Source organism: Ranitomeya variabilis, chromosome 5 (genome assembly GCF_051348905.1).
Source record: "Ranitomeya variabilis isolate aRanVar5 chromosome 5, aRanVar5.hap1, whole genome shotgun sequence".
NCBI classification, from domain to species: domain Eukaryota; kingdom Metazoa; phylum Chordata; class Amphibia; order Anura; family Dendrobatidae; genus Ranitomeya; species Ranitomeya variabilis.
Window position 1 is genome coordinate 273663354 of NC_135236.1, and position 26670 is coordinate 273690023.

At 44.6% G+C, this 26670-nt stretch overlaps 1 protein-coding gene across 11 annotated transcripts in view; it reads left to right on the forward strand.

Moving 5' to 3' along the window:
• Nucleotides 1-26670, forward strand: part of SBF1 (SET binding factor 1) — a 209450-nt gene that overhangs the window by 58712 nt on the left and 124068 nt on the right. For all 11 annotated transcript variants that reach the window (XM_077264334.1, XM_077264336.1, XM_077264342.1 and 8 more), the window contains 8 exons: nucleotides 106-214; nucleotides 667-780; nucleotides 6012-6089; nucleotides 11144-11257; nucleotides 11349-11477; nucleotides 11560-11658; nucleotides 14180-14384; nucleotides 19850-19962. In XM_077264334.1, the coding sequence (XP_077120449.1) occupies nucleotides 106-214; nucleotides 667-780; nucleotides 6012-6089; nucleotides 11144-11257; nucleotides 11349-11477; nucleotides 11560-11658; nucleotides 14180-14384; nucleotides 19850-19962 (961 nt within the window). The remainder of the gene's footprint in view (nucleotides 1-105; nucleotides 215-666; nucleotides 781-6011; nucleotides 6090-11143; nucleotides 11258-11348; nucleotides 11478-11559; nucleotides 11659-14179; nucleotides 14385-19849; nucleotides 19963-26670) is intronic.

Here is a 26670-nt window from a genome sequence, read left to right on the forward strand (position 1 = left end):
TGATATGTTCCTTTAAATTTTGATATAGAACTCATGACATTTATATTCCCCTTCTTGTGGACCTCCTGCAATCTCACTGGTTTGCCGCCTTTTATTCTTTTTCAGTTTCACGTATGTGCCCATTCTCCCTGCTCAGCTTCTTGAGGTTCTGAGTACACCAACGCCATTCATTATTGGTGTAAATGCTCTCTTTCGGGCAGAGACCCAAGACCTGGTAAGAATATGTCATGAATTTATTAGCCTTACTTTACTGCATGCCAGAACACAATTTACAGGCTAACAATCCATTTTGTAAAGGTTTAACACATTAAATTCTTTCTGACTTATCTGGTAATATTTTACAAGTTTGCAATTGGGAATTGTAAGTGTTACTCGGACCCCAATCTTTCTACTTCAGTGATTCTATTGAAAAAATGTACAGTCTTTTCAGTCATGTCTGTAAAGATAAGTGGCCAAAAGGGACGTTCACCACTTGTCAATTAAATCATGATATTAAATTATCTGTTAAACTCGTGCAGTATTGTTCTCTTAAGAGAATTGATCTCATATGTGAAGAAATGCTTCATACACAATCAGCTAATTGCTCTTCAGAGAAGTTGTCTACCTACTTTGCTTGATTTATAATATGACCTCAATCATTTCTTCCAATTTTTGCTTTTTCCTTAGCTTGATGTAATCATTGCAGATTTAGATGGTGGCACTGTAACTATCCCTGAGTGTGTCCAGATTCCACTTCTGCCAGAGCCATTGGTCCATCACACACAAGATGCCTTGTCACTGGTGAGAATCTTGCAATACAACTGTGGAACACTGATTAGCTTGTTCTTTGTATTATTTATTTACTTTTACTTCTTAGTATCATTTATGCCTTGAGAACCGCTTTAGCATGTTCATTTGACATAATCTTCATGTTTCAAATTTTTGAATGAGGTGCTATATTGAAATGTTTTCTAAATGCAAATGATGTTTTATGTGTGTAATGGATCTGTCTTCAGAAAATAGAAGTATGTTCTAATAATACGTCTGGTAATTAGACTGAATAGCACCAGCATATTGTGACAATTGGATTAGAAGTAGAAGGATTTTAGCTAGCACAAATACAAAATTAATTATAACCCTATACTTATATATTTCCCAAAAGTAGACTCCCGAGAAAAAGCCTGATGGTAATTATAGGACTTATCAGGAATTTTTTTTTCCCCGCTACAGGTGGGATGCTAATTACTTGCTTGTTCTGCCGACCGCTGATCTCTCTTGTCTGAACCTGGCTGTGACTTTCACACTTCTGTGATGTCCTGTCATCAGAGCAATTCCTTCTCATCCGCACTGCTCTGTCGACAAGACGTCACTGCCAACATCATGATATTTGAAAGCTGCTTCCCCGGCACACTGAGTTAGTGCAATTTTACATTGCATGAGCTAGCCCATCATCCTGCACTGATTTTGGCAGCGGGGAACCAGCTATCAATCATCATGTCGGTAATGCCCCGTTGACATAGGAGAGTGAAAAAGGAGCTGCTCTGTCAACTTGATGTCACAGGAAGCAGAAGAATCACCACCAGGAACAGTTGTGTCACCATACTGAAACGGGAGAGATTAGTGCGTGACAGAACAGACAGATCGTTAGCCTCGCTCCATTGTAGAAAAAGAAATTCCCACGCAAACGCATTCAGAAATTTCTTATTACATATATATAAGAAATGGTATAAAATAAAAGCCAGAAAAATAAGATTATGAGCACTATTCCAATATTTCCACTGCCTTTGTCTGCGTCTACATATTTTCAAAATTGCCAGAACTGAAGAGGCTAAATTTCATCATGATCAAGATTCCATATCCATTTGACTCCCTGTGTTGACAGGTGGTATGATCGGGTACAAGGACTAAGTACGTATGCAATTGCTCTACTTCTTACCCTTTAGTATATTAGCAATCAGAGTATAAATGATCACTGATTAAGAGGGGTAATAACATATGAAGAGTTCCTGTATTGCGGCCTTTGGATTCTGTGGAGGGTTAAGCCCACCATATGTAATAGTTCCCTATACACAGGGACATTTGGCCCAGCTGTGCGGTAATGTGTTCTGTAGGAGAGTGATGCTGCTAGACTCCCCTGACCGCGGCTTATATCCCAGAGCAAAATAGGTTCAGCCATTGGAAATTTGATGCGCTGGTATTCTCCTCGGCTTATACGCGTCATACCCAGGGGTTGGCAGGGGAGGGGGAGCGGCAGCTGTCTAATAATACTCACCTGCTCCTGGCGCGGTCCCTGGACGTCCCTGGTTGTCTGGGCGCTGACAGCTTCGTCCTGTAGTGAGCTGTCACATGGTACCGCTCATTACAGTAATGAATATGCGGCTCCACCTCCCATAGGGATGGAGCCTCATATTCATTACTGTAATGAGCGGTACCATGTGACAGCTCACTACAGGAAGAAGCTGCCAGCGCCGGGGAACAGATGTGCAGGGACCGCGCCAGGAGCTGGTGAGTATAACGCAGTGCGCGATATTCACCTGCTCCCCGTTCCACCGTCGGCGCCACTGTGCCTTCTGCGTCCTCTGCACTGACGCTCAGGTCAGAGGGTGCGATGACGCGATTAATGTGTGCCGCCCTCTGCCTGAACGTCCGTGCAGAGGACGGGGAAGACACTGCAGCGATCGGAGGTGGAATGGGAAAGGGGAGTATAGCAAGTGCCTGGGGCCTGAGAGGTGAGTATGTGATTTTTTTTTTTTAATTGCATCAACAGCATATGGGGCCAATATCTGTATGGAGCATCTTATGGGGCCATGTGCAGCATTATATGGGGCAAATATCTGTATGGGGCCATGTGCAGCATTATATGGGGCAAATATCTATGGAGAATTTTATGGGGCCATAATCCACATTTGTGGAGCATTATACGGGGCAAATGTGTCTATGGAGCATCTTACGGGGCCATAATCAGCATTTGTGCTGCATTGTATGGTGCAAATGTCTGTATGGAGCATCTTATTGGGTCATAATAAACATTTGTGCATCATTATATGGGGGCAAATATCTCTAAGGAGGAGCATTATATGGGGCATATTTTGTATGGAGCATCTTATGGGGCCATCATGAACTGTATAGAGCATTATATGGGGATCCTGATTCAATATGGATATTCAAAAACACTTAACTTACTGATGTCTCAATTAATTTTACTTTTATTGGTATCTATTTTTATTTTTGAAATTTACCAGTAGCTGCTGCATTTTCCACCCTAGGCTTATGCTCGAGTCATTAAGTTTTCCCAGTTTTTTTGTGGCAAAATTAGGGGTCTCGGCTTATACTCGGGTCGGCTTATACTCTAGTACAGGGCTCCCCAACCTGTAGCTCGGGAGCCACATGTGGCTCGCGGCCCCATGAATTGTGGCTCGCGACTGTCTGCCAGCTTGATGCATTAGGTCCAGGTCTAGAAAACAGGTATGAAGACCGCATCTCAAAATGGTGAATTTTGTGAGTAGCCCTGCACAGAATGGCAGATCTGGATGCACATTTTCTGGTCTTAGGGGTTTAGAGATGTTTTAGGTATGATACGCTGGAGGTTTGTACTACCTGTTAGAGGAGGTGCTCAAAGCTGGATGTGACAGTGTGTTGGGAGAATACTGAATGGGGGTTTTGTGGGAACCCCTGGATCTCAGTGTACTGCTCTGGAGTGATTTCTGTGGAAAAGCTTTGGTTATCATTATACCTGTAATGGGGGCTTTGGTTGACACTAATTTGAAGGGAGTGGGAGCTGGATGTGGCTTGCGACCCTCTCTAAGCTGAATGTGGCTCTCAAGGTCAGAAAGGTTGGGGACCACTGCTCTAGTATTTACGGTAATCTGAGTATGGGGTCCTTTAGAAACAGGGTAGCGGACTGTGATCTTTCCTCTTAAAGGGAACCTGCCAGGTCCCACATTCCCTCTAACCCAACAGCATTTGTGTGTTGCTAAATTCCCAGCCTAACCAGTCCTTTAACATGTTAATCACCCAAACACAGATTTAAAAAAAACCAAAAAAAACAAAACACAAAGTGTTTAGTATCTGTTTTTCATATGCAAATTAGTTGAATAGGGCATTAGTTTTCACAAACTAGTCGTCCTTCATTGCATGTTATCGATCGCCTGAGGGCATGATAACCTTATTTGCAAGAGCCAGCATTGCGCCTCTAAAGCCAGGTGTACGTTTCCCGACTTAGGCGCACTGTGCATGACTGAAAGTGCAGAAGATGTACATGAGCTGTCTTCTGCACTTCTGGTCTTCCGCTGTGCGCAAATCATATTATCACGCCCAAAGACGGACGCCTAGTCTTGGGAAAACAATGCCACATCGACTACTGAAAGGACTACTTTTTGTAAGACAAACTGCTTATAAATCCTTTTTTTAAACATGTTTAGGTGACAGGATAAAGGGCTGGTTAGGCAGGGAATTTAGCAATAAATACAGAAATGTTAGGGGGTTGGAGGACATAGGGGTCCTGACAGGTTCCCCTTAAAGGGAACCTGTCACCCCCAAAATGGAAGATGAGCGAAGCCCACCAGCATCAGGGGCTTATCTACAGCATTCTGTAATGCTGTAGATAAGCCCCCGATGTAACCTGAAAGATGAGAAAAAGAGGTTAGATTATACTCACCCAGGGGGCGGTCCCGCTGCCGTCCGGGTCCAATGGGCGTCGCGGTCCGATCCGGGGCCTCCCATCTTCTTACGATGACTTACGATGACTTCCTCTTCTTGTATTCACACTTCATATTCGGCTTTATCTCACGGACACTAAACATGCTGGACCTCTCACTTCGTCCAGTTACCATGGGTGTCCGTACGCCGAACAGTTCATCAATGTCCCTAGTCACATAGCGCACATGACATTGGGTCGCGGTCTCTAAACACGCTGATCCTTATCTGACCAGTTGCCGTGGGTGACCGCACAGCACCCCATACGCTGGGTTACCTTCTAGGAGCTCCTGCTCCATACGCTGACTCCTATCAGTAATCACTCTCTCAGGGAAGCTGCCGAACTGGGATCACCGTCCCTGGCAATGCCTTGCTCACCAGGCCACATGACAGTCCAGATCCTCAGATGGGTTGCAGCTCCCCCAAACGCAGTGCCATCACGGACTCTGCACACACGTCCACTCTGTGCGCTATTCAGGACGTCCATCCCCATCTGGGACCGTCCAACACACAGGCCACCCCAGGTCCAAGGCCTCCCCCATGTGCTCTTCAGGGATCTAGTCCTACTCCCAGGACCTCCCAACACAGAGGCCCTCCAAGACCTGGCACACAGACCACTCAGGTCCATCCATTTTCCCCATGTGACCTACATGGTTACATTATATACTTGTAGCCACTCCCATAGGAGGGAGGTATGTGGCGAGTTCAACCATTACAACTACATGCATATCCTGAGGAGCACATGCAGCGCCCCCTAGCTGTAACGGGGGTAACTGCATCACACAAGATATGAATTCCAGTCCTGATATTCTAGCTATTAATGACATATTGCCTGTGTGCTTGGCAGGGTCACATGAGCTTTATATTCTAACTGTAGAATGAGAGACTCATGAATAACCCAACTTCGTTGATTCGTATTTGAGATTTATTCTGAGAGATGAACTTTTAATTAAATTTCCTACATTCTATTTCTCATACATTTTAAGCAGTGGAGTTTGTGTTCTTTTATGGGAAGGGAAAAGCAAGTCCCTTTCAGACATGGCTCCAACAGATAAAATTTAGGAGCATTTAGGGATATATTTCAGATCCAAAGGCAGAAGTAATAAGAATTCAGTGTGTGTATTGTTTACTAATATACCGAAAAAAATGTCTTAACCCAACTTACCTATTTTGAAAATTACTGACATTGTAAAACTTACTGTTCTATTACTACAGATTTCTACTTTTTTGTGGTCTATTTTTTTTGTTTATTTATATTGATTAAAAATGCCTTAAACCTTTTACGTACCCTTTGCCAGTTGTATCATTTGCTGTTAACTGCTTCGCTGTTTCCTCAGGTTTTAGACCCTGCTTTACAGATTGCTGATTTGGCTTTCCCTCCTTCTTCTATCACAACGTCCACTCTTCGAATGCAGGTAAGTACCAGTGTTTCTCAATGTTCCGAAGTACTTTTTTCCATATCAGCTACACACCAGATACTCCTCCCCCAAAGAAATGATCATGCACACTGCTTCCTATATTAAATTCACAGAACTAGGGCATAAATTCAATGGGATACACACATTACAAATAGGACTTGGTTGCAGAGAGTGCCTTTTAACCCCTTAACGACCGCCGATACGCCTTTTAACGGCGGCCGCTAAGGGTACTTAATCCACAGCGCCGTTAATTAACGGCGCTGTGGGAAAAGTGAATAGCGCCCCCCAGAGTCGGATTTTCTCTGGGGTCTCGGTTGCCGAGGGTAGCCGAGACCCCAGAGAACATGATTCGGGGGGTTTTTACCGACCCCCGAGTTGCGATCGCCGGTAATTAACCGTTTACCGGCGGTCGCAACAAAAAAAAAAAAAAAAAAAAAAAAACGCGATTTGCCGTTTAATTTCTCTGTCCTCCGATGTGATCGCACATCGGAGGACAGAGAAATGTGGTCCCCGATGGCCCCCAATAGCCCCCCAATACTTACCTACCTCCCCCGGTGCTCCTCGTGTCTCCCCATGGGCGCCGCCATCTTTTTTCCGGGAAAAAATGGCGGGCGCACGCGCAGTGCGCCCGGCACCCGGATGTTCTTTGGGGTCTCGGCTGCCGGGGGTAGCCGAGACCCCAAAGAACATGATCGGGGTCGGTTTGCACCGACCCCTGCTTTGCGATCGCCGGTAATTAACAGTTTACCGGCGACCGCAAAAAAAAAAAAAAAAAAAAAAGCGATCAGTTATTTCTCTGTCCTCTGATGTGATCGCACATCAGAGGACAGAGAAATAGGGGGATTCGGGGACCCTATCATACTCACCCGGGGTCCCTGGGTCCTCTTCTGTCTTCTCCTGCCAGCCGGCTTTTTCATCATGGCGGGCGCATGCGCAGTGCGCCCGCCATCTGCTGCCATCTGCCGGCCGGCAGGAGAAGACAAGTTGGGGCTAAAATTAGAGTTAGGGTTAGGGTTAGAGTTAGGGTTAGGGTTAGAGTTAGGGTTAGGGTTGGGGCTAAATTTAGGGTTAGGGTTAGGCTACTTTCACACTAGCGTTTTTTGGCTTCTGTCGCAATGCGTCGTTGGAGAAAAAACGCATCCTGCAAAAGTGCTTGCAGGATGCGTTTTTTCTCCATTGGCTTGCATTAGCGACGCATTGCGACGGATTGCCACATGTCGCATCCGTCGTGCGACGGATGCGTCGTGCTTCGGCGGACCGTCGACACAAAAAAAACTACATGTAACTTTTTTGTGCGACGTGTCCGCCATTTCCGACCGCGCATGCGTGGCCGGAACTCCGCCCCCGCCTCCCCGCACCTCACAATGGGGCAGCGGATGCGTTGAAAAAACAGCATCCGCTGCACCCGTTGTGCGGCGCTTACAACGCTAGCGTCGGTACGTCGGCCCGACACACTGCGATGGGCCGAGTACGACACTAGTGTGAAAGTAGCCTTAGGCTTCTTTCACACTTGCGTCGGTACGGGGCGGTCGCAATGCGTCGGCCCGATGTACCGACGCACGTTGTGAAAATTGTGCACAACGTGGGCAGCGGATGCAGTTTTTCAACGCATCCGCTGCCCAGTCTATGTCCTGGGGAGGAGGGGGCAGAGTTACGGCCACGCATCCGCGGAAATGGCGGACGCGACGTACAAAAAAAAGGTTACATTGAACTTTTTTTGTGACGACGGGGGTTAAAGTTATGGTTAGGGTTGGGGCTAAAGTTAGGGTTGGGGCTAAAGTTAGGGTTAGAGTTGGGATTAGGGTTAGGGTTTGGATTAGGGTTGGGATTAGTGTTACGTTTGGGATTAGGGTTGGGATTAGGGTTAGGGTTGGGATTAGGGTTAGGGGTGTGTTGGATTTAGGGTTTTGATTAGGGTTATGGTTAGGGTTGAGATTAGGGCTGTTTTGGGGTTAGGGTTGTGATTATCGTTAGGGTTGTGATTAGGATTATGGATCGGGTTGAGATTAGGGTTAGGGCTGTGTTGGGGTTAGGGTTGGAGTTAGAATTGGGGGGTTTCCACTGTTTAGGTACATCAGGGGGTCTCCAAACACGACAGCCAATTTTGCGCTAAAAAAGTCAAATGGTACTCCCTCCCTTCTGAGCTCTGCCGTGCGCCCAAACAGTGGTTTACCCCCACATATGGGGCATCAGCGTACTCGGGATAAATTGGACAACAACTTTTGGGGTCCAATTTCTCCTGTTACCCTTGTGAAAATAAAAACTTGGGGGCTAAAAATCTTTTTTGTTGGGAAAAAAATATATTTTTTTATTTTCACTACTCTGCATTATAAATTTCTGTGAAGCACTTGAGCTTTCAAAGTTCTCACCACATATCTAGATAAGTTCCTTGGGGGGTCTATTTTCCAAAATGGGGTCACTTGTTGGGGGTTTCTACTGTTTAGGTACATTAGGGGTCTGCAAACGCAACATAACGCCCGCAGACAATTCTATCAAAGTCTGCATTCCAAAATGGCGCTCCTTCCCTTCCGAGCTCTGCCGTGCACCCAAACAGTGGTTTACCCCCACATATGGGGTACCAGCATACTCAGGACAAATTGGACAACAACTTTTGGGGTCCAATTTCTCTTGTTACCCTTGTGAAAATAAAAACTTGGGGGCTAAAAAATCTTTATTGTTAAAAAATATATATTTTTTATTTTCACGACTCTGCATTATAAACTTCTGTGATGCACTTGGGCATTCAAAGTTCTCACTACACATCTAGATAAGTTCCATGGGGGGTCTAGTTTCCAAAATGGGGTCACTTTTGGGGGGTTTCTGCTGTTTAGGCACATCAGGGGCTCTCCAAACGCGACATGGCGTCCGATCTCAATTCCAGCCAATTCTACATTGAAAAAGTAAAACGACACTCCTTCTCTTCCAAGCTCTGCGGTGCGCCCAAACAGTGGTTTACCCCCATATATGGGGTATCGACGTACTCAGGAGAAATTGCACAACAACTTTTGTGGTCTAATTTCTCCTGTTACCCTTGTGAAAATAAAAATTTGTGGGCGAAAAAATCATTTTTGTGAAAACAAATGCGATTTTTTTATTTTCACGGCTCTACGTTATAAACTTCTGTGAAGCACTTGGGGGTTCAAAGTGCTTACCACACATCTAGATAAGTTCCTTGGGGGGTCTAGTTTCCAAAATGGTGTCACTTGTGGGGGGTTTCCACTGTTTAGGCACATTAGGGGCTCTCCAAACGCGACATGGCGTCCGATCTCAATTCCAGCCAATTCTGCATTGAAACAGTCAAACGGTGCTCCTTCACTTCCAAGCTCTGCGGTGCGCCCAAACAGTGGTTTACCTCCACATATGGGGTATCGGTGTACTCAGGAAAAATTGCACAACAAAATTTGTGGTTAAATTTCAGTTTTTACACTTGTGAAAATTAAAAAAAATGGTTCTGAAGTAAAATGTTTGCAAAAAAAAGTAAAATGTTAATTTTTTTCTTCCACATTGTTTTAGTTCCTGTGAAGTACGTAAAGGGTTAATAAACTTCTTGAATGTGGTTTTGAGCAGCTTGAGGGGTGCAGTTTTTAGAATGGTGTCACACTTGGTTATTTTCTATCATATAGACCCCTCAAAATCACTTCAAAGGTGATGTGGTCCCTAAAAAAAACATGGTGTTGTAAAAATGAGAAATTGCTGGTCAACTTTTAACCCTTATAACTCCCTAACAAAAAAAAAAATTGTTTCCAAAATTGTGCTGATGTAAAGTAGACATGTGAGAAATGTTATTTATTAACTATTTTTTGTGACATATCTCTCTGATTTAAGGGCATAAAAATACAAAGTTTGAAAATTGCAAAATTTTAAAAATTTTCGCCATATTTCCATTTTTTTCATAAATAATCGCAAGTAATATCGAAGAAATGTTACCACTAACTTGAAGTACAACATGTCACGAAAAAACAATCTCAGAATCAGCGGGATCCGATAAAGCGTTCCAGAGTTATAACCTCATAAAGTGACACTGGTCAGAATTGTAAAAATTGGCTCGGTCATTAAGTACCAAATTGGCTCTGTCACTAAGGGGTTAATATGTGAGCAAGCAGCTTGAAAAAGGCTTTTTCCTAACTAAAGCTCTGCATTTTTATGTTGGGGAATGGTGATCTTTCCTTATCTTTTACTTTAGCTTGTTGACTATCGACTGGTCCTAAGATTGTGGTTTTCACGACTGTGAACTTCTGATATGAACATTTTTTTCCCATTTATTTGTGACTACTTTGAATGAAGCAGCAGCCTCCCGGAGTCATAATCCCCTGTGTCAGCACAGCTTTATTCCTGTACTGTTTTCTCCTACTACAAAGTATCTTCCTTATTTGGATAAACTCTAACCCACAGTGTCTGCTGTGGGTTCTTCTCAGAGCCTCTGTGATATCTCTTTGCCCAGACTGTGGGTCATGGGTTCTCCCTTTCCTAGTTTCTTAAAAGGAGTAAAGAGAAGGACCAGATAAAGCAGATCACATCAGTTCTATCATGTTGAAAGCAGCCTGGAGCAGTGAGCTGTCTGTTCTATGTCAGAAACAGCAGGACTGCCAGCTGTATACAGGAATTGCACATACCCTACAGCAATAAAGTAGTTGCCCAGTCAACCAACCCTCCTGTGTTACTGTCACAGGCACCGATTGGGAGAGGAAGTTCTCTCCCTCGGTTTTAACAGCAGACTGTATACTACCAGTCCCAGTTGGGGGGGTCCGATATAAAGTTTTTATTGTAGCTATTTAGAATTAAAGTATATAAATACATTTTATCAATTTTCCTTTTGCAAGGCTTTTAAAGGACTTTGTCACTGTGCAACCCAGATAAATGCACATTGTGAATCCCAATGAATATGTTTGCATGCATTTTTCGTGCTGAACATCTTCTGAAGTGTGAAGAATATAAGCTCCATTCTCTTATACAGTTGTATTTGTAATGCAAAGTGACCCATGACTTGTTGTGCAGAAGTGTATTGAGATGCTCTGAATCGTTATTTTATTTAATTTTTTTCTGTATTACAGGATATGGAAGTTCGCGCTGTATTTCTTCGCCTTTTTGCTCAAGTCTTGCAAGGATATCGTTGTTGTCTTCAACTGATAAGAGTTCACCCAGAGCCTGTCATACGGTTTCATAAGGTTGGTTCACTCCCATTTTTTTTCACTTCAAAATGTCAAATATGTATATCGTTTTGTGACTGTTTTGCATTAACAAATATGTATTTTCCAGGCATCTTTTTTGGGTCAGCGTGGGTTAGTGGAAGATGATTTTCTAACCAAGGTTCTTGAAGGCATGGCATTTGCAGGATTTGTGACAGAGAGAGGTCCACCTTACAGATCACTGGATTTATTTGATGAGGTAGACACTGAATTACATAGAACATTTGTATGACCGCAGCCGTTTCCTTCTGACTTGTGTATTTTATGTGTCTTCTCGACAGCTGGTTGCTTACGATGTGCACAAAATACAATACGAGGAGGGAACTCAAAAGTACCTAATGAAGCACGTGCAAGAACTGGCCGAGAAGCTCTATAGAAATGTACGCTTTGTGAGGTTAAGTTTGCAATTTGAATGCCGAAGTGTCTTTTTGAATATTGTGAGGTTGAGCCATTATATAAATTCTATTATACTGAAAGCTGATTTTACATTTTCAAGTTTGTATTCTCATTTGTAGACCAGGAACAATCTGTACTGAAACTTTTCCTGGCTTGATTGACATATTTCCAGCCACTGTAGGTCATAAGCAGCTTCTGCCAGAGAGATGTCAGTCAAGCCAGAAAGGGTCAGGTTTAAAGAGGATATCCGGGACTTTAGAAAGAAAGGTATGTAGTTGATAACCGAGCCAACTACATGTCTGTTGTACCCAGCGCCTGTCATTGACTGCTACTACCAGGGATTCAGCTACTCCTTGTCAACAGAGCAGCAGTTTCTCTTCCTGTTGACAGGGTGGAACTACTAGTGTCATACTTATTGACAGCCGGTTTCCATTGCCTAATTGGGGTAGCCAGCTGTTAATCAGCATACCACTAGTAGCCCCGCACCACGTACACCAGCCCCGCCTTAGGGCACGAGAATCTCATTATCACAGAACTAAAAATAAAGATTAAGAAACAACCACAAGACGGATTTCATCAACCAAGGTATCATTTTAATCAGTATAACGGCGCCGACCTGACACTGTCTGTAGGTTACTGTGCACAATCCTGCTGACAGGTTCCCTTTAATGAATTTGACATGTCTATTACTCCAAGATTGGTGTAGTGTGAGCGTGCGCTTCTCCAGCCTTAATAAATTGGCCCCTATCCATTTATGTAATTCATATTGGTGGTTTACGGGCAGTAAAAAAGTGCTGTCGGGTTCCCTTTAAGCATTGTCACCATTTGATTTCAATCACAAAGTAATATTTCTCTCTGCAATGTGGGATGTTGGCTCAGAATGAAATGGGCCATCCTGATTTCCTCTAGTGTCAGTCTTTATTTAGGCATCTTCATTAAGCACTTAACAAGGATCACTTGCTCCTAAAGTACTTCAAATTATAGCAATTTTATGCTTCCACTAACTTATTGATAAAAATTCACTTCTTTCTGTAGAAACATCTGTCTGCTGACAGAAGCTTTGGTAACTCCCAAATAATAGAATATCTGTAGTCTCCAGCCCTCTTACACATTTGCTACCCCTGATTCCTATAAACTCCCCATTTGCTGCAAAGGAGAGTTAGGACAGTTCTGAAAAGAACAGGAAGCTTGGTAAGGGTTTTGAAGAAGTTGTCCCTTGATACCCTGTCCAGATGACATCGATATGAGAGACATGGTGACTAGTGATGAGCGAGTGTGCTTGTTACTCGGGTTTTCCGAGCATCTTGGGCATGCTCGTAGATTGTTTTTTGTCTCCACAGCTGCATGATTTGCGGCTGCTTGACAGCCTGAATACATGTGAGAATTCCCTAACAAATAGGCAATCCCTGCATGTGTTCGGGCGGTCTAGCAGCCGCAAATCATGCAGCTGCGTGGACTCAAATATAATCTACAAGCATGCCCAAGATACTCGGATAACACCCGAGCGTGCTCGGAAAACCCGAGTAATGAGCACACTTGCTCATCACTAATGGTGACATGAGAAATATTTTGATAGAAATTTCCTCCGTTTAAAACTAAGAACAGAAGAAGCTGCAGACTGTACGCTATGCAGAATCTTTCATGTTACCGGCAGCACGCAAACCTCAGCGTGCTGCCCCGAGAGAGATGAGTTGCCACTAGTTTCATATCACAGGAAACAAGTAGCAAATTAGAGAATATTTAGAGATGATATCAGAATATGCAGAGCTGTGAGATTTGCAGTTTTCACTGAGTCTTGGGCACTTCCTTCCTAAGACTTATTGTTTTTTTTTACATCAGACCTCATGATTGCACTTACAATTGTACTTTGCTTCAAAAGCAAGTGACAATAATGCTCTTGTTTGGTCGAGATGGCTGTCAAAATGCAAGTTCCCTAAGAACAGATTTTATGAAAACTGTTGAAGGAAAGAGCGCAAATAGTGTCATATCTGAGAAGGTTAAAAGGTTAATCCATAGGATTGCACTCACCAGATGTAGCTGAGTTGAAGCATTGAAAGGATTCGCTGCAGCAGATCCACGAGTCCAGGAAGGACCAGCCCTTAGATACAGATTGGGAAAATTGTGGTAAATTTCTGCGCTGCTGAATCACTAGAATCCAGAATTATTAGTACATGTGGCTTTATTATTCTACGTGTCTCAGAATTCAAAACTCCTTCATCAGGAAACCCCACAGGAACAACTTTACCACAATTATCCCAATCTGTATCTAAGAACAGATTTGATAGCTATTGATACAGTTCATTAGTTTAAATGTCCCATTCTTGTGTTGGCAAGTTTATTTTCTTAATTCATGAGTGTCTTTATATTTTGAAATGTAATTAATCTGCTATGTCTGTGTAAGTGCTTAAACTAAGCTTCTGTGTGTGTTTTTCTTGGTTGGGGACAAACATTTGTTATTCATTTATTCTAACCAGTGGTACATTTTACAAACCTTTTTTCTTCTAGGAGAACCCTTATCCTGCTGTTAGTATGCATAAAGTTCAGCGACCAACAGAAGGCAGTTACTTGCGATCTCAGCATAAGATCTTCCCTCTCCTGGATGAAAGCAGCATTCAGTGGATCTTGGATCAGGCTGCTGCCAAGCTGCAGAATGCACCTCCTGCTGTTAGGTCGGAGAAGAAGTGCATGGTGCCTCCAGGGCCACCTATTGGTTTGTGTTTTCATTCAGTTTTAAAAGTTCACTAGCACAATATTGTCTATTTTCCATACATTTTTTTTTTCCATTTACCGTATGTAGTCGAGTATAAGCCGACCCGAGTATAAGCCAAGGCACCTACTTTTGCCACAAAAAACTGGGTAAGCTTATTGACTCGAGTATAAGCCGGGTATGCATTGTCCCCTCATCCCTATCGTGGTATGCATGGCTCCCCCGTCCCTCTTATTGTATGCATGGCTCCCCATTCCCTGTCATTGTATGCATGGCTCCCCATTCCCTGTCATTGTATGCATGGCTCCCCAGTCCCTGTCATTGTATGCACGGCTCTCTCGTTCCTGTCCTGGTGTGCACTGCTCCCCATTCCCTGTCATTGTATGCATGGCTCCCCAGTCCCTGTCATTGTATGCACGGCTCTCCCGTCCCTGTCCTGGTTTGCACGGCTCCCCAGTCCCTGTCATTGTATGCATGGCACCCCAGTCCCTGTCATTGTATGCATGGCTCCCCAGTCCCTGTCATTGTATGCATGGCTCCCCAGTCCCTGTCATTGCATGCACGGCTCCCCAGTCCCTGTCATTGTATGCACGTCTCTCTCGTCCCTGTCCTGGTGTGCACGGCTCTCCCGTCCCTGTCCTGGTGTGCACGGCTCTCCCGTCCCTGTCCTGGTGTGCACGGCTCTCCCGTCCCTGTCCTGGTGTGCACGGCTCTCCCGTCCCTGTCCTGGTGTGCACGGCTCTCCCGTCCCTTTCCTGGTGTGCACGGCTCTCCCGTCCCTTTCCTGGTGTGCACGGTCGTACCTTGCCAAGGAGTTCTCACTCTTCCAGGAAAAGGACTCATGCCATATCCCCAGACCATCAACGGTCTTCGGGTTCTGAGAGCTCCATTTCTCGCTCCCCTTCCATTGGGGCTAGTAGAGAACCTGTTTCAGAGCACGATTCTGATACGTCCCTAGATCAGGAATTTCATCACCATCAGGAGACTCTCGACTCTCTAATTGAGTCAGTGAATAAGGCTTTGAGACTTGAGGAGGAACCCTTATCTAAAACGGATCATGCTGTGTCCTTTAAGAGGACCAAACGAGCTCAGAGTGTTCGCCACTCTTCCCGAGTTTAAGCAAATTGTTGAATCTCACAGGATCCGCCCAGATAAACGATTCACAGGGCAGGAGCCCATGGAGTCCAAATATCCCTTTGCCCAGGATCTAAGAAAAGATTGGTCACAATCTCCCCCAGTAGATCCTCCGGTATGGCGCCTGGCTACCAAATCTGTTTTATCCTCCTCGGAGGGCGCCTCTATCAAAAATCCAACCGATCGTCAGATCAACAATATGGCGCGTTCAGCCTTTGAAGCCTCAGCAGCCGCACTCTTTCCATCTTTTGCCTCTACGTGGGTGGCTAAGGCTATGACCCACTGGGCTGAGGTTTTGTCTTCAGCAGTACTGGATACCAATCTTCCCCCCGAGATAGCAGACCTCGCTACTCAGATAGCCAGAGCTGGAGATTTTGTAGTGACCGCGTCCCTGGATGCTGCTGACTGCGCTTCTCAAGCAGCAGCAAATGCCATCACCATCCGGAGGTCCTTATGGCTCAGGGACTGGCGTGCGGATTCTACTTCCAAAAAGTAATTGACTTCTCTCCCATATTAGAGCGGTCGCCTTTTTGGCGAAAAGCTCGACCAGTTAATTTCTGACGCCACTGGAGGGAAGAGAAAATTTCTTCCACAAAAGAGACCCTCTCGGCCCTTTCGGAACCTGCAACCACAGGCTCGGTCCCGATTTTTTTCGTTACAACTCAAACTGGTCCTCTACTTCCACATCTCCCGGTTCCGGCCGGGCACAACGTGGAGACAGAGGTTCACAGGCCTTTTTTAAGCCTTCCCCTTCATGTAGAAGCAGGCCATGGCAGCCGGGATCCAGAGGCGCCAGAACGGGCAGACCTTCCACACAATGACTCCCTGCGGTATCCGGGTGACACCCTCAAAGTAGGCGGCCGCCTGCTTTCCTTCAGTTCCGCGTGGTTCTTGGGCGTTCACGACGAGTGGGTCTGCGATCTAGTGTCCTCCGGATACAAGATAGATCTCTTATCTCATCCTCCAAATCGTTTTTTCCGGTCTTCTCCTCCCAGGGCAAAAGCATCAGAGTTCTTCAAAGCTATAAGCTCTCTGAGAAAAGACGGAGTTATTATTCCGGTCCCTCAAAGTGAAAGGTTTCAAGGTTTTTATTCAAACCTCTTCATTGTTCCAAAGAAGGACAGTACAGTACGGCCCATACTGGACCTAAAACTGCTGAACAGGTTCGTCAGGGTACGACGGTTCCGGATGGAATCGCTTTGTTCTGTCATCACCTCCATGGAAAAAGGCGAGTTCCTGGCGTCTATAGACATCCATGACGCATAACTCCACATTCCTATTTTACCTTCTCACCAAAGGTTTCTTCGCTTCGCAGTTCAGGAAGATCACGTCCAATTCGTTGCTCTGCCCTTCGGCCTCGCCACCGCTCCCAGGGTATTCACCAAGGTCATGGCGGCTGCCGTGGCCATACTCCACACCCGAGGAGTGGTGGCACTCCCGTATTTAGACGATATCCTCATCAAAGGCCCCTCTTTCCGCTCCTGCAAGGAAGCCGTGGCCATCACAATAGATACCCTTTCTCGCCTGGGTTGGAAGATAAACTTCAAAAAAATCTTCCCCAGTACCGGCTCAGCGAATTTCCTTTCTAGAAATGATACTCGACTCGTCCCGGGGGTTGGTTCTTCTTCCCCCGGAAAAGATCTCGGTCTTACAGCGAGAAGCTCAGAAGCTCTCTCAGCCTCACTCTCACTCTCACTCTCTGCACTTCAGTATGAGAGTCCTCGGCAGGGTGGTAGCAGCTATGGAGGCAGTTCCATTTGCCCAACTACACCTCCGTCCTCTACAGCATGCCCTCCTGGCTGTTTGGGACAGGAACCCGTTCTCCCTAGACCGTCGGTTCCTCCTTCCCCAGCGAGTCAGACAGTCTCTCAGGTGGTGGACATTGAAATCCTCCCTGAGTCAAGGGAAGTCTTTTCTTCCAGTACACTGGCTGGTTTTGACGACAGACGCCAGTCTTCTTGGCCTGGGGAGCGGTGTTCCTTCATCACACTGCTCAGGGCCGCTGTTCCCCCCCAGGAATCACGCCTTCTAATCAACATCTTGGAAATCCGGGCGATCGGGTTGGCACTTCTCCAGTTCCATCCCTTCCTAGCAGGTCGCCCAATCAGGAATCAGTCCGACAACGCCACTGCAGTGGCATACATCAACCGCCAAGGGGGAACCCGCAGCAGGCCATGACAGAGGTAGGCCACATCCTCCGATGGGCCGAGGAAAACCGCTCAATGATCTCTGCGGTTCACATCCCGGGAGTGGACAATTGGGAGGCAGACTTCCTCAGTCCGCAATGCCTCGACTCCGGGGAGTGGTCTCTCCATCCGGAAATCTTCCACCAGATCTGCTGTCGTTGGGGAACCACGGACGTGGATCTGATGGCCTCACGGCTGAATTCCAAGGTTCCCGACTTCATGGCTCAGTCCCACGATCCGGCAGCCATCGGGGCAGACGCTCTTGTACTCCCGTGGCATTTTCAGCTTCCGTACATATTTCCCCTGTTTCCTCTCCTACCGAGAGTCATCAAGAAAATCAGAGCGGAGAAGGTACCGGTAATCCTGATTGCGCCAGATTGGCCACGCCGGGCGTGGTACGCGGAACTCGTTCAACTAGTTGCAGACGTTCCCTGGCGATTACCGAATCGCGCAGATCTGCTATCTCAAGGCCCCTTTTACCACCAGAACTCAGAGGCCCTGTGTTTGACGGCATGGCCGTTGAGTCCTGGGTCCTAACCCAGGCATGTTTCTCTCCAGAAGTCATAGCTACCATGATCAACGCTAGAAAGCCTATGTCTATGCGTATCTATCATCGCACTTGGAAGACCTTCTTTTCATGGTGTAGCGACCGAGGACGTTCTCCTCCCCATTTTTCCATCCCTTTTATTCTCGAGTTCTTACAAACGGGTTTGGGCTTGGGTCTCGCCCTTAGTTCTCTCAAGGGGCTGATCTCAGCCCTGTCTGTTCTCTTCCAACGCAGGATTGCCAACAGATTATAGGTCAAGACGTTTATTCAGGGTGTCTCCCATCGGGCGACCCCCCCTATAGGATGCCGTTGGAACCATGGGATCTTAATCTGGTCCTCGGAGTTTTGCAACAGGCTCCTTTCGAACCTCTACAGGAGGTTTCCCTGTCTCTCCTTTCATGGAAAGTTGCTTTTCTAGTTGCGGTCACCTGTATCAGACGAGTCTCCGAGCTGGCGGCTCTGTCCTCTCAAGTTCCATTCCTGAATTTTCATCAGGATAAGGTGGTTTTGAGGACATCCCCGTCTTTTCTACCGAAAGTTGTATCCTCTTTTCATCTCAGTGAGGAGATTGTCTTACCCTCACTCTGTCCAGCACCAGTCCATCGCATCGAGAAGGCCCTTCACACACTGGATTTAGTGAGAGCTCTTAGGAGATACATCTCGCGGACAGCGTCTTTCCACAAGTCAGATGCCCTATTCGTTCTCCCGGAAGGACCGAGGAAAGGGTTTCCCGCTTCCAAGGCAACAATAGCCAAATGGATCTGTTCGGCTATTCAGGAATCCTACCGAGTCAGAGGTCTTCCTGTTCCAGCAGGGATTAAGGCTCACTCCACTGTGTCAGTGGGTGCATCTTGGGCCATTCGGCACCAAGCTTCGGCAGCACAAGTTTGTAAGGCTGCGACTTGGTCCAGCCTGCATACTTTTACAAAACATTACCATATTCACTCTCAGGCCTCGGCAGATACGACCGTCGGCAGGCAAATTTTGCAGGTGGCTGTGCCGCATCTGTAACTTGTGGGTGCAAGTAGCAATTGCAGTTAATTGTTTTCCCACCCAGGGACTGCTTTAGGACGTCCCATGGAGATTTTTGTGTACTCACCGTAAAATCCTTTTCTCTGAGCAAATCATTGGGGGACACAGCATCCACCCTGTTAGCCTATTCACTTTGGTTTTTGTTGAGTTAACTTGGTTTTTGACATGGTTCATCCTTGTTAAATATTAAGCTCCTACTACTTTGTTACCGAACTGGTTCACTGAGAGCCAGCAGGAGGGTGTATACTGCAGGGGAGGAGCTATTCTTTCTGTGTTTACTTAGTGTCCTCCTAGTGGCAGCAGCATAACACCCATGGTCCTGTGTCCCCCAATGATTGGCTCGGAGAAAAGAATTTTACGGTGAGTACACAAAAATCTCATTTTTATTTGGATTATACTCGGCTAGTGGTGGTTTTATCATCTCCTTCATATGTAGTGTTATTCAGGAATGTTGAGTTCTCTTGTCCCTTACCTTTAACTGGGCATTTTTGTGCTAAATGGACTTTTGTTTGGTAGAAGTAGGCGACCAAAGTAACTTTTTTGATCCCATTGATCTTTGTGTTTTGTAGCAGCAATTGTGGAGCGGAACGGCAGTGCTCTGGCTAATAGCAATAGGCGGCTAGAAGTAGTGAGGAACTGTATTTCTTACATCTTCGAGAACAAAATGCTAGAGGCAAAAAAGGTAGGAGTCCTCTTTTTTTTTTTTTTTTTCTGATCTACCCATTACCTGTATTATTGGCTGTTGTGTTTCTGATTTATGTAAAATGTTCTTGAAGGGATTGTACCAAGGAAGTCAACTATCCGGCAGATAGATAATGTGCTGATCAATGAGGTTCTCTCAATGGTCTTCCAGTCCAAAAACAGGATATCCGGTGGATCCAATGTTGGAACCTGTAGGAATCAGCAGTTTAGTTGATTTATGTTATAGATAATGTGTGATAATTTAAACAGGATGTTTGGAATAGCTTATATTCAATTATAAATGTATCAGACATAGAAACTAGCAAACATGCCAATACTGTCTTTGTTGACAGGCTGCAGCAGTGACTTCATGGCTACAGCACACTTGACTGCTGCAACCAGTCATTGGGCTCTGCTGATGTAGAGGACACAAACCGCTGATCTCAGTAACTGGCTGCAGTGGTCGAGTATGCTGTAGTTTTGACATCACAGCTGCATCCAGTCAACAAAGACTGGAGCAGCCGCAGATATGCAGCGCTGAGCCTGGTGACGGTGAGTAATGGCGTGTTTGGGATTTTCTATGTCTGCAAGCTTATTCCCAAATAAAACTGTATCCTGGATAACTAATTTGGGAAAACCAAAAATCTAGACATGCCAGAAATAGAGATCAGTGTCAATCTGGGTCTCGAGGACCCCAGCTAATTACTGGAAGAAAAGGGACATAAGTAATAACTGTTCTAATTGTGGAGTGTAAACGTTATATTTTTGTTACATTGATCAGGTAATTTCTTTCTGCTGTCAAAACTAAATATATGTGAACAGTTAATAGCGGGTAAGATTCCTTATTTACAGTGCATGTAGTCTGCAGTTATGGAAATGATGTGAAGATTAAATGAGACAGCGTAGTAATGTTTTCATAGTAGCGCTCCCTGTAATTCCCCAGAGGTCTGCATTATTTAGTATGTCATTGAGCAGTGGAAGTAACATGTTATGATTTAAATGTCGATATTAACAAAACCAGCACTTGTATATCTATTAATGGGTAATTTTGTAGAAGTAGTTTATAAAAAGCATCATGTAGAGAATGTGTGATGAGAAGTTTTGTCCTGTTTAAAAGTTCAATACTTTGTTTTAGAAAACAGTAATTTCACATGAAATTACTGTACTAGGGGCTCATATGTTCTGTTCCTTTCTCATTTAACCCCTTTATCCCCCAAGGGTGTTTGCACGTTAATGACCAGGCCAATTTTTACAATTCTGACCAGTGTCACTTTATGCGCTAATAACTCTGCAACTCCTCAACAGATCTTACTGGTTTTTTTTCGTGACATGTTACACTTCATGATCGTGGTAAAATGTCTTCGATATAATTCGTGTTTATTTGTGAAAAGAAACAAACAAATTTGACGACCATTTAAAAAAATGTTGAAATTTTTTAAAACTTTAAATTCTTATATCCTTAAATCGGAGAGATATGTCACACATAATGGTTAATAACATTTCCCACATGTCTACTTTTGATAGGAAGTTGTAAGGGTTAAAAGTTGACCAGCGATTTCTCATTTTTCCAACCAAATTTACAAAACCATTTTTTTAGTGACTACCTCACATTTGAAGTGACTTTGAGGGGTCTATATAATAGAAAATACTCAAAAGTGACACCATTCTAAAAACTGCACAAAATTTGCTGAAATTAATAGCAGATGCCATGTTCCAATTGGGGAGCCCCTGATGTGCCTAAACAGTGGAAACTTCCCAAAAGTGACCCCATTTTTGGAAGCTAGACCCCCTCAAAGAATGTATAGTGGGTACGGAAAGTATTCATACCCCTTCAAATGTTTCACTCTGTTTAATTGCAACCATTTGGTAAATTTTAAAAAAAAAGTCATTAATGTACACTCTGCACCCCATCTTGACTGAAAAAAAAAAAAGAAATGTAGTAACCCTTTGCTCAGTATTGAGTAGAAGCACACTTTTGACCTAGTACAGCCATGAGTCTTCTTGGGAATAATGTAACAACTTTTTCTCACCTGAATTTGGGGATCCAATGCCATTCTTCCTTGCAGATCCTCTCCAGTTCAGTCATTTTGGATGGTGAACATTGGTGGACAGCCATTTTCAGGTCTCTCCAGAGATGCTCAGTTGGGTTTAGGTTAGGGCTCTGGCTGGGCCAGTCAAGAATGGTCACAGAGTTGTTCTGAAGCCACTCCTTTGTTATTTTAGCTCTGTGCTTAGGGTCATTGTCTTGTTGGAAGGTGAACCTTCGGCAAAGTCTGAGGTCCAGAGCACTCTGGAAGAGGTTTTCATCCAGAATATCTCTGTACTTGGCCGCATTCATGTTTCCTTCAATGACAACCAGTCGTCCTGTCCCTGCAGCTGAAAAACACCCCCATAGCATGATGCTGCCACCACCATGTTTCACTGTTGTGATTGTATTGGGCAGGTGATGAGCAGTGCCTGGTTTTCTCCACACATACCACTTATAATTATCACCAAAAAGGTCTATCTTCATCTCATCAGACCAGAGATTCTTATTTCTCATAGTCTGGGAGTCCTTCATGTGTTTTTTTTTTTTTTTTTAGCAAACTCCATGCAGGCTTTCATATGTCTTGCATTGAGGAGAGGCTTCCGTCGGGCCACTCCACCAGTCGGGCTTTTATGGCAGAGGGCTGCAGTGATAGTTGACTATTTGGAACTTTCTCCCATTCTCCCTACTGCATCTCTGGAGCTCAGGCACAGTGATCTTGTGGTTCTTCTTTACCTCTCTCACCAAGGCTCTTCTCCCACTATTGCTCAGTTTGGCTGGACGGCCAGGTCTAGGAAGACTTCTGGTGGTCCCAAACTTCTTCCATTCAAGGCTGTGTGCACACGTAGCAGATTTTTTTGCGTTTTTTTTTTGCGGTTTTTCGCTATAAAAACGCTATAAAACCACGAAAAAAACGCTCACATTAAGCATCCTAGTTAATAGAATGCAATCAGCATTTTTTGTGCACATGCTGCGTTGTTTTCCTGAGCGGAATCGCATTCCAGAAAAAGAACACAGCATGTTCATTAAATTTGCCGAATCGCGGGGATTCCGCACACCTAGGTATGCATTGATCTGCTTACTTCCCGCATGGGGCTATGCTCCCCATGCGGGAAGTAAGCAGATCATGTGCGTTGGTATCCAGGGTGGAGGAGAGGAGACTCTCCTCCACGGACTGGGCACCATATAATTGTTAAAAAAAAAAAAAAAAAAGAATTAAAATAAAAAATAGTGATATACTCACCTTCTGATGGCCCCGAATTTATGAAAAGTTCCCAGGCTCGAGTTCATATGAGTTCATCCAGCAGAGGGCGCATCACCGCGACTCGAGGTAACTATAGGACATTCCCCTGCATTCCATTCATTCACCAAATTTTACAGCCAGGAGCACAGCTGCATTAGCAGAGCTCCTGGGTGTAAAATGATTTAACCCCTTCAGATGGATTTACAGCGTGGGACAAGACTGAACGACGGAAGGTATGGAATATTGTTGTTTGTTTTGTTTAACTTTATTACAGGTGACAAGGGTCTTCAGGTGGATTGAGAGTATAATAAAATATTACAACACCCTGTGTCTTTATTAAAATACTTTTTACGTGTGTGTGTGTGTGTGTGTTTTATTAACCATTTCATACTATTGGATTAATAATGGATAGGTGTCATAATTGACGCCTCTCCATTATTAACCTGGCTTAATGTCACCTTACAATAGCAAGGTGACATTAACCCTTCATTACCCCATGTCCCACCGCTACACAGGAGTGGGAAGAGAGAGGCTAAGTGCCAGAATAGGCGCATTTTCCAGATGTGCCTTTTCTGGGGTGGCTGGGGGCAGATGTTTTTAGCCAGGGGGGGTTCCTATAACCATGGTACCTCCCTAGGCTATTAATATTTGCCCTCAGTCACTGGCTTTCCCACTCTGGCGGAGAAAATTGCGCGGGAGCCCACACCAATTTTTTCCGGGATTTAACCCTTTAATTTAATAGCTAGAGCTTCAAAATTTTACAGAGACATTTGTTACATTAGTAAAGAGGAATATGTAAGAAAAAAAGGGATATGACATGGTTTGTGAAGGAGATGGCAAAAGCCGGCTATTGAATTACCGGCTTTTATGCTATCTTGCGCTGAATTATATATATATATATGTATATATGTATATGTGTGTGTATACACTCACTGGCCACTTTATTAGGTACACCTGTCCAACTTCTTGTTAACACTTAATTTCTAATCAGCCAATCACATGGCGGCAACTCAGTGCATTTAGGCATGTAGACATGGTCAAGACAATCTCCTGCAGTTCAAACCGAGCATCAGTATGGGGAAGAAAGGTGATTTGAGTGCCTTTGAACGTGGCATGGTTGTTGGTGCCAGAAGGGCTGGTCTGATTATTTCAGAAACTGCTGATCTACTGGGATTTTCACGCACAACCATCTCTAGGGTTTACAGAGAATGGTCCGAAAAAGAAAAAAAATCCAGTGAGCGGCAGTTCTGTGGGCGGAAATGCCTTGTTGATGCCAGAGGTCAGAGGAGAATGGGCAGACTGGTTCGAGCTGATAGAAAGGCAACAGTGACTCAAATCGCCACCCGTTACAACCAAGGTAGGCCTAAGAGCATCTCTGAACGCACAGTGCGTCGAACTTTGAGGCAGATGGGCTACAGCAGCAGAAGACCACACCGGGTACCACTCCTTTCAGCTAAGAACAGGAAACTGAGGCTACAATTTGTACAAGCTCATCGAAATTGGACAGTAGAAGATTGGAAAAACGTTGCTTGGTCTGATGAGTCTCGATTTCTGCTGCGACATTCGGATGGTAGGGTCAGAATTTGGCGTAAACAACATGAAAGCATGGATCCATCCTGCCTTGTATGGAGCATCTTTGGGATGTGCAGCCGACAAATCTGCGGCAACTGTGTGATGCCATCATGTCAATATGGACCAAAATCTCTGAGGAATGCTTCCAGCACCTTGTTGAATCTATGCCACGAAGAATTGAGGCAGTTCTGAAGGCAAAAGGGGGTCCAACCCGTTACTAGCATGGTGTACCTAATAAAGTGGCCAGTGAGTGTATATGTACAGTTAGGTCCATATATATTTGGACAGAGACAACATTTTTCCAATTTTGGTTATAAACATTGCCACAATGAATTTTAAACAAAACAATTCAGATGCAGTTGAAGTTCAGACTTTCTGCTTTCATTTGAGGGTATCCACATTAAAATTGGATGAAGAGTTTAGGAGTTTCAACTCCTTAACATGTGCCACCCTGTTTTTAAAGGGACCAAAAGTAATTGGACAGATTCAATAATTTTAAATAAAATGTTCATTTCTAGTACTTGGTTGAAAACCCTTTGTTGGCAATGACTGCCTGAAGTCTTGAACTCATGTACATCACCAGACGCTGTGTTTCCTCCTTTTTGATGCTGTGCCAGGCCTTCACTGCAGTGGTTTTCAGTTGCTGTTTGTTTGTGGGCCTTTCTGTCTGAAGTTTAGTCTTTAACAAGTGAAATGCATGCTCAATTGGGTTGAGATCAGGTGACTGACTTGGCCATTCAAGAATATTCCACTTCTTTGATTTAATAAACTCCTGGGTTGCTTTGGCTTTATGTTTTGGGTCATTGTCCATCTGTAGTATGAAACGACGACCAATCAGTTTGGCTGCATTTGGCTGGATCTGAGCACACAGTATGTCTCTGAATACCTCAGAATTCATTCGGCTGCTTCTGTCCTGTGTCACATCATCAATAAACACTAGTGACCCAGTGCCACTGGCAGCCATGCATGCCCAAGCCATCACACTGCCTCCACCGTGTTTTACAGATGATGTGGTATGCTTTGGATCATGAGCTGTACCACGCCTTCGCCATACTTTTCTCTTTCCATCACTCTGGTAGAGGTTGATCTTGGTTTCATCTGTCCAAAGAATGTTCTTCCAGAACTGTGCTGGCTTTTTTAGAGGTTTTTTAGCAAAGTCCAGTCTAGCCTTTTTATTCATGATGCTTATGAGTGGCTTGCACCGTGCAGTGAACCCTCTGTATTTACTTTCATGCAGTCTTCTCTTTATGGTAGATTTGGATATTGATACGCCGACCTCCTGGAGAGTGTTGTTCACTTGGTTGGCTGTTGTGAAGGGGTTTCTCTTCACCATGGAGATTATTCTGCGATCACCCACCACTGTTGTCTTCCGTGGGCGCCCAGGTCTTTTTGCATTGATGAGATCACCAGTGCTTTCTTTCTTTCTCAGGATGTACCAAACTGTAGATTTTGCCACTCCTAATATTGTAGCAATTTCTCGGATGGGTTTTTTCTGTTTTCGCAGCTTAAGGATGGCTTGTTTCACCTGCATGGAGAGCTCCTTTGACCGCATGTTTACTTCACAGCAAAACCTTCCAAATGCAAGCACCACACCTCAAATCAACTCCAGGCCTTTTATCTGCTTAATTGAGAATGACATAACGAAGGGATTACCCACACCTGTCCATGAAATAGCCTTGGAGTCAATTGTCCAATTACTTTTGGTCCCTTTAAAAACAGGGTGGCACATGTTAAGGAGTTAAAACTCCTAAACCCTTCATCCGATTTTAATGTGGATACCCTCAAATGAAAGCTAAAAGTCTGAACTTCAACTGCATCTGAATTGTTTTGTTTAAAATTCATTGTGGTAATGTCTGTAACCAAAATTA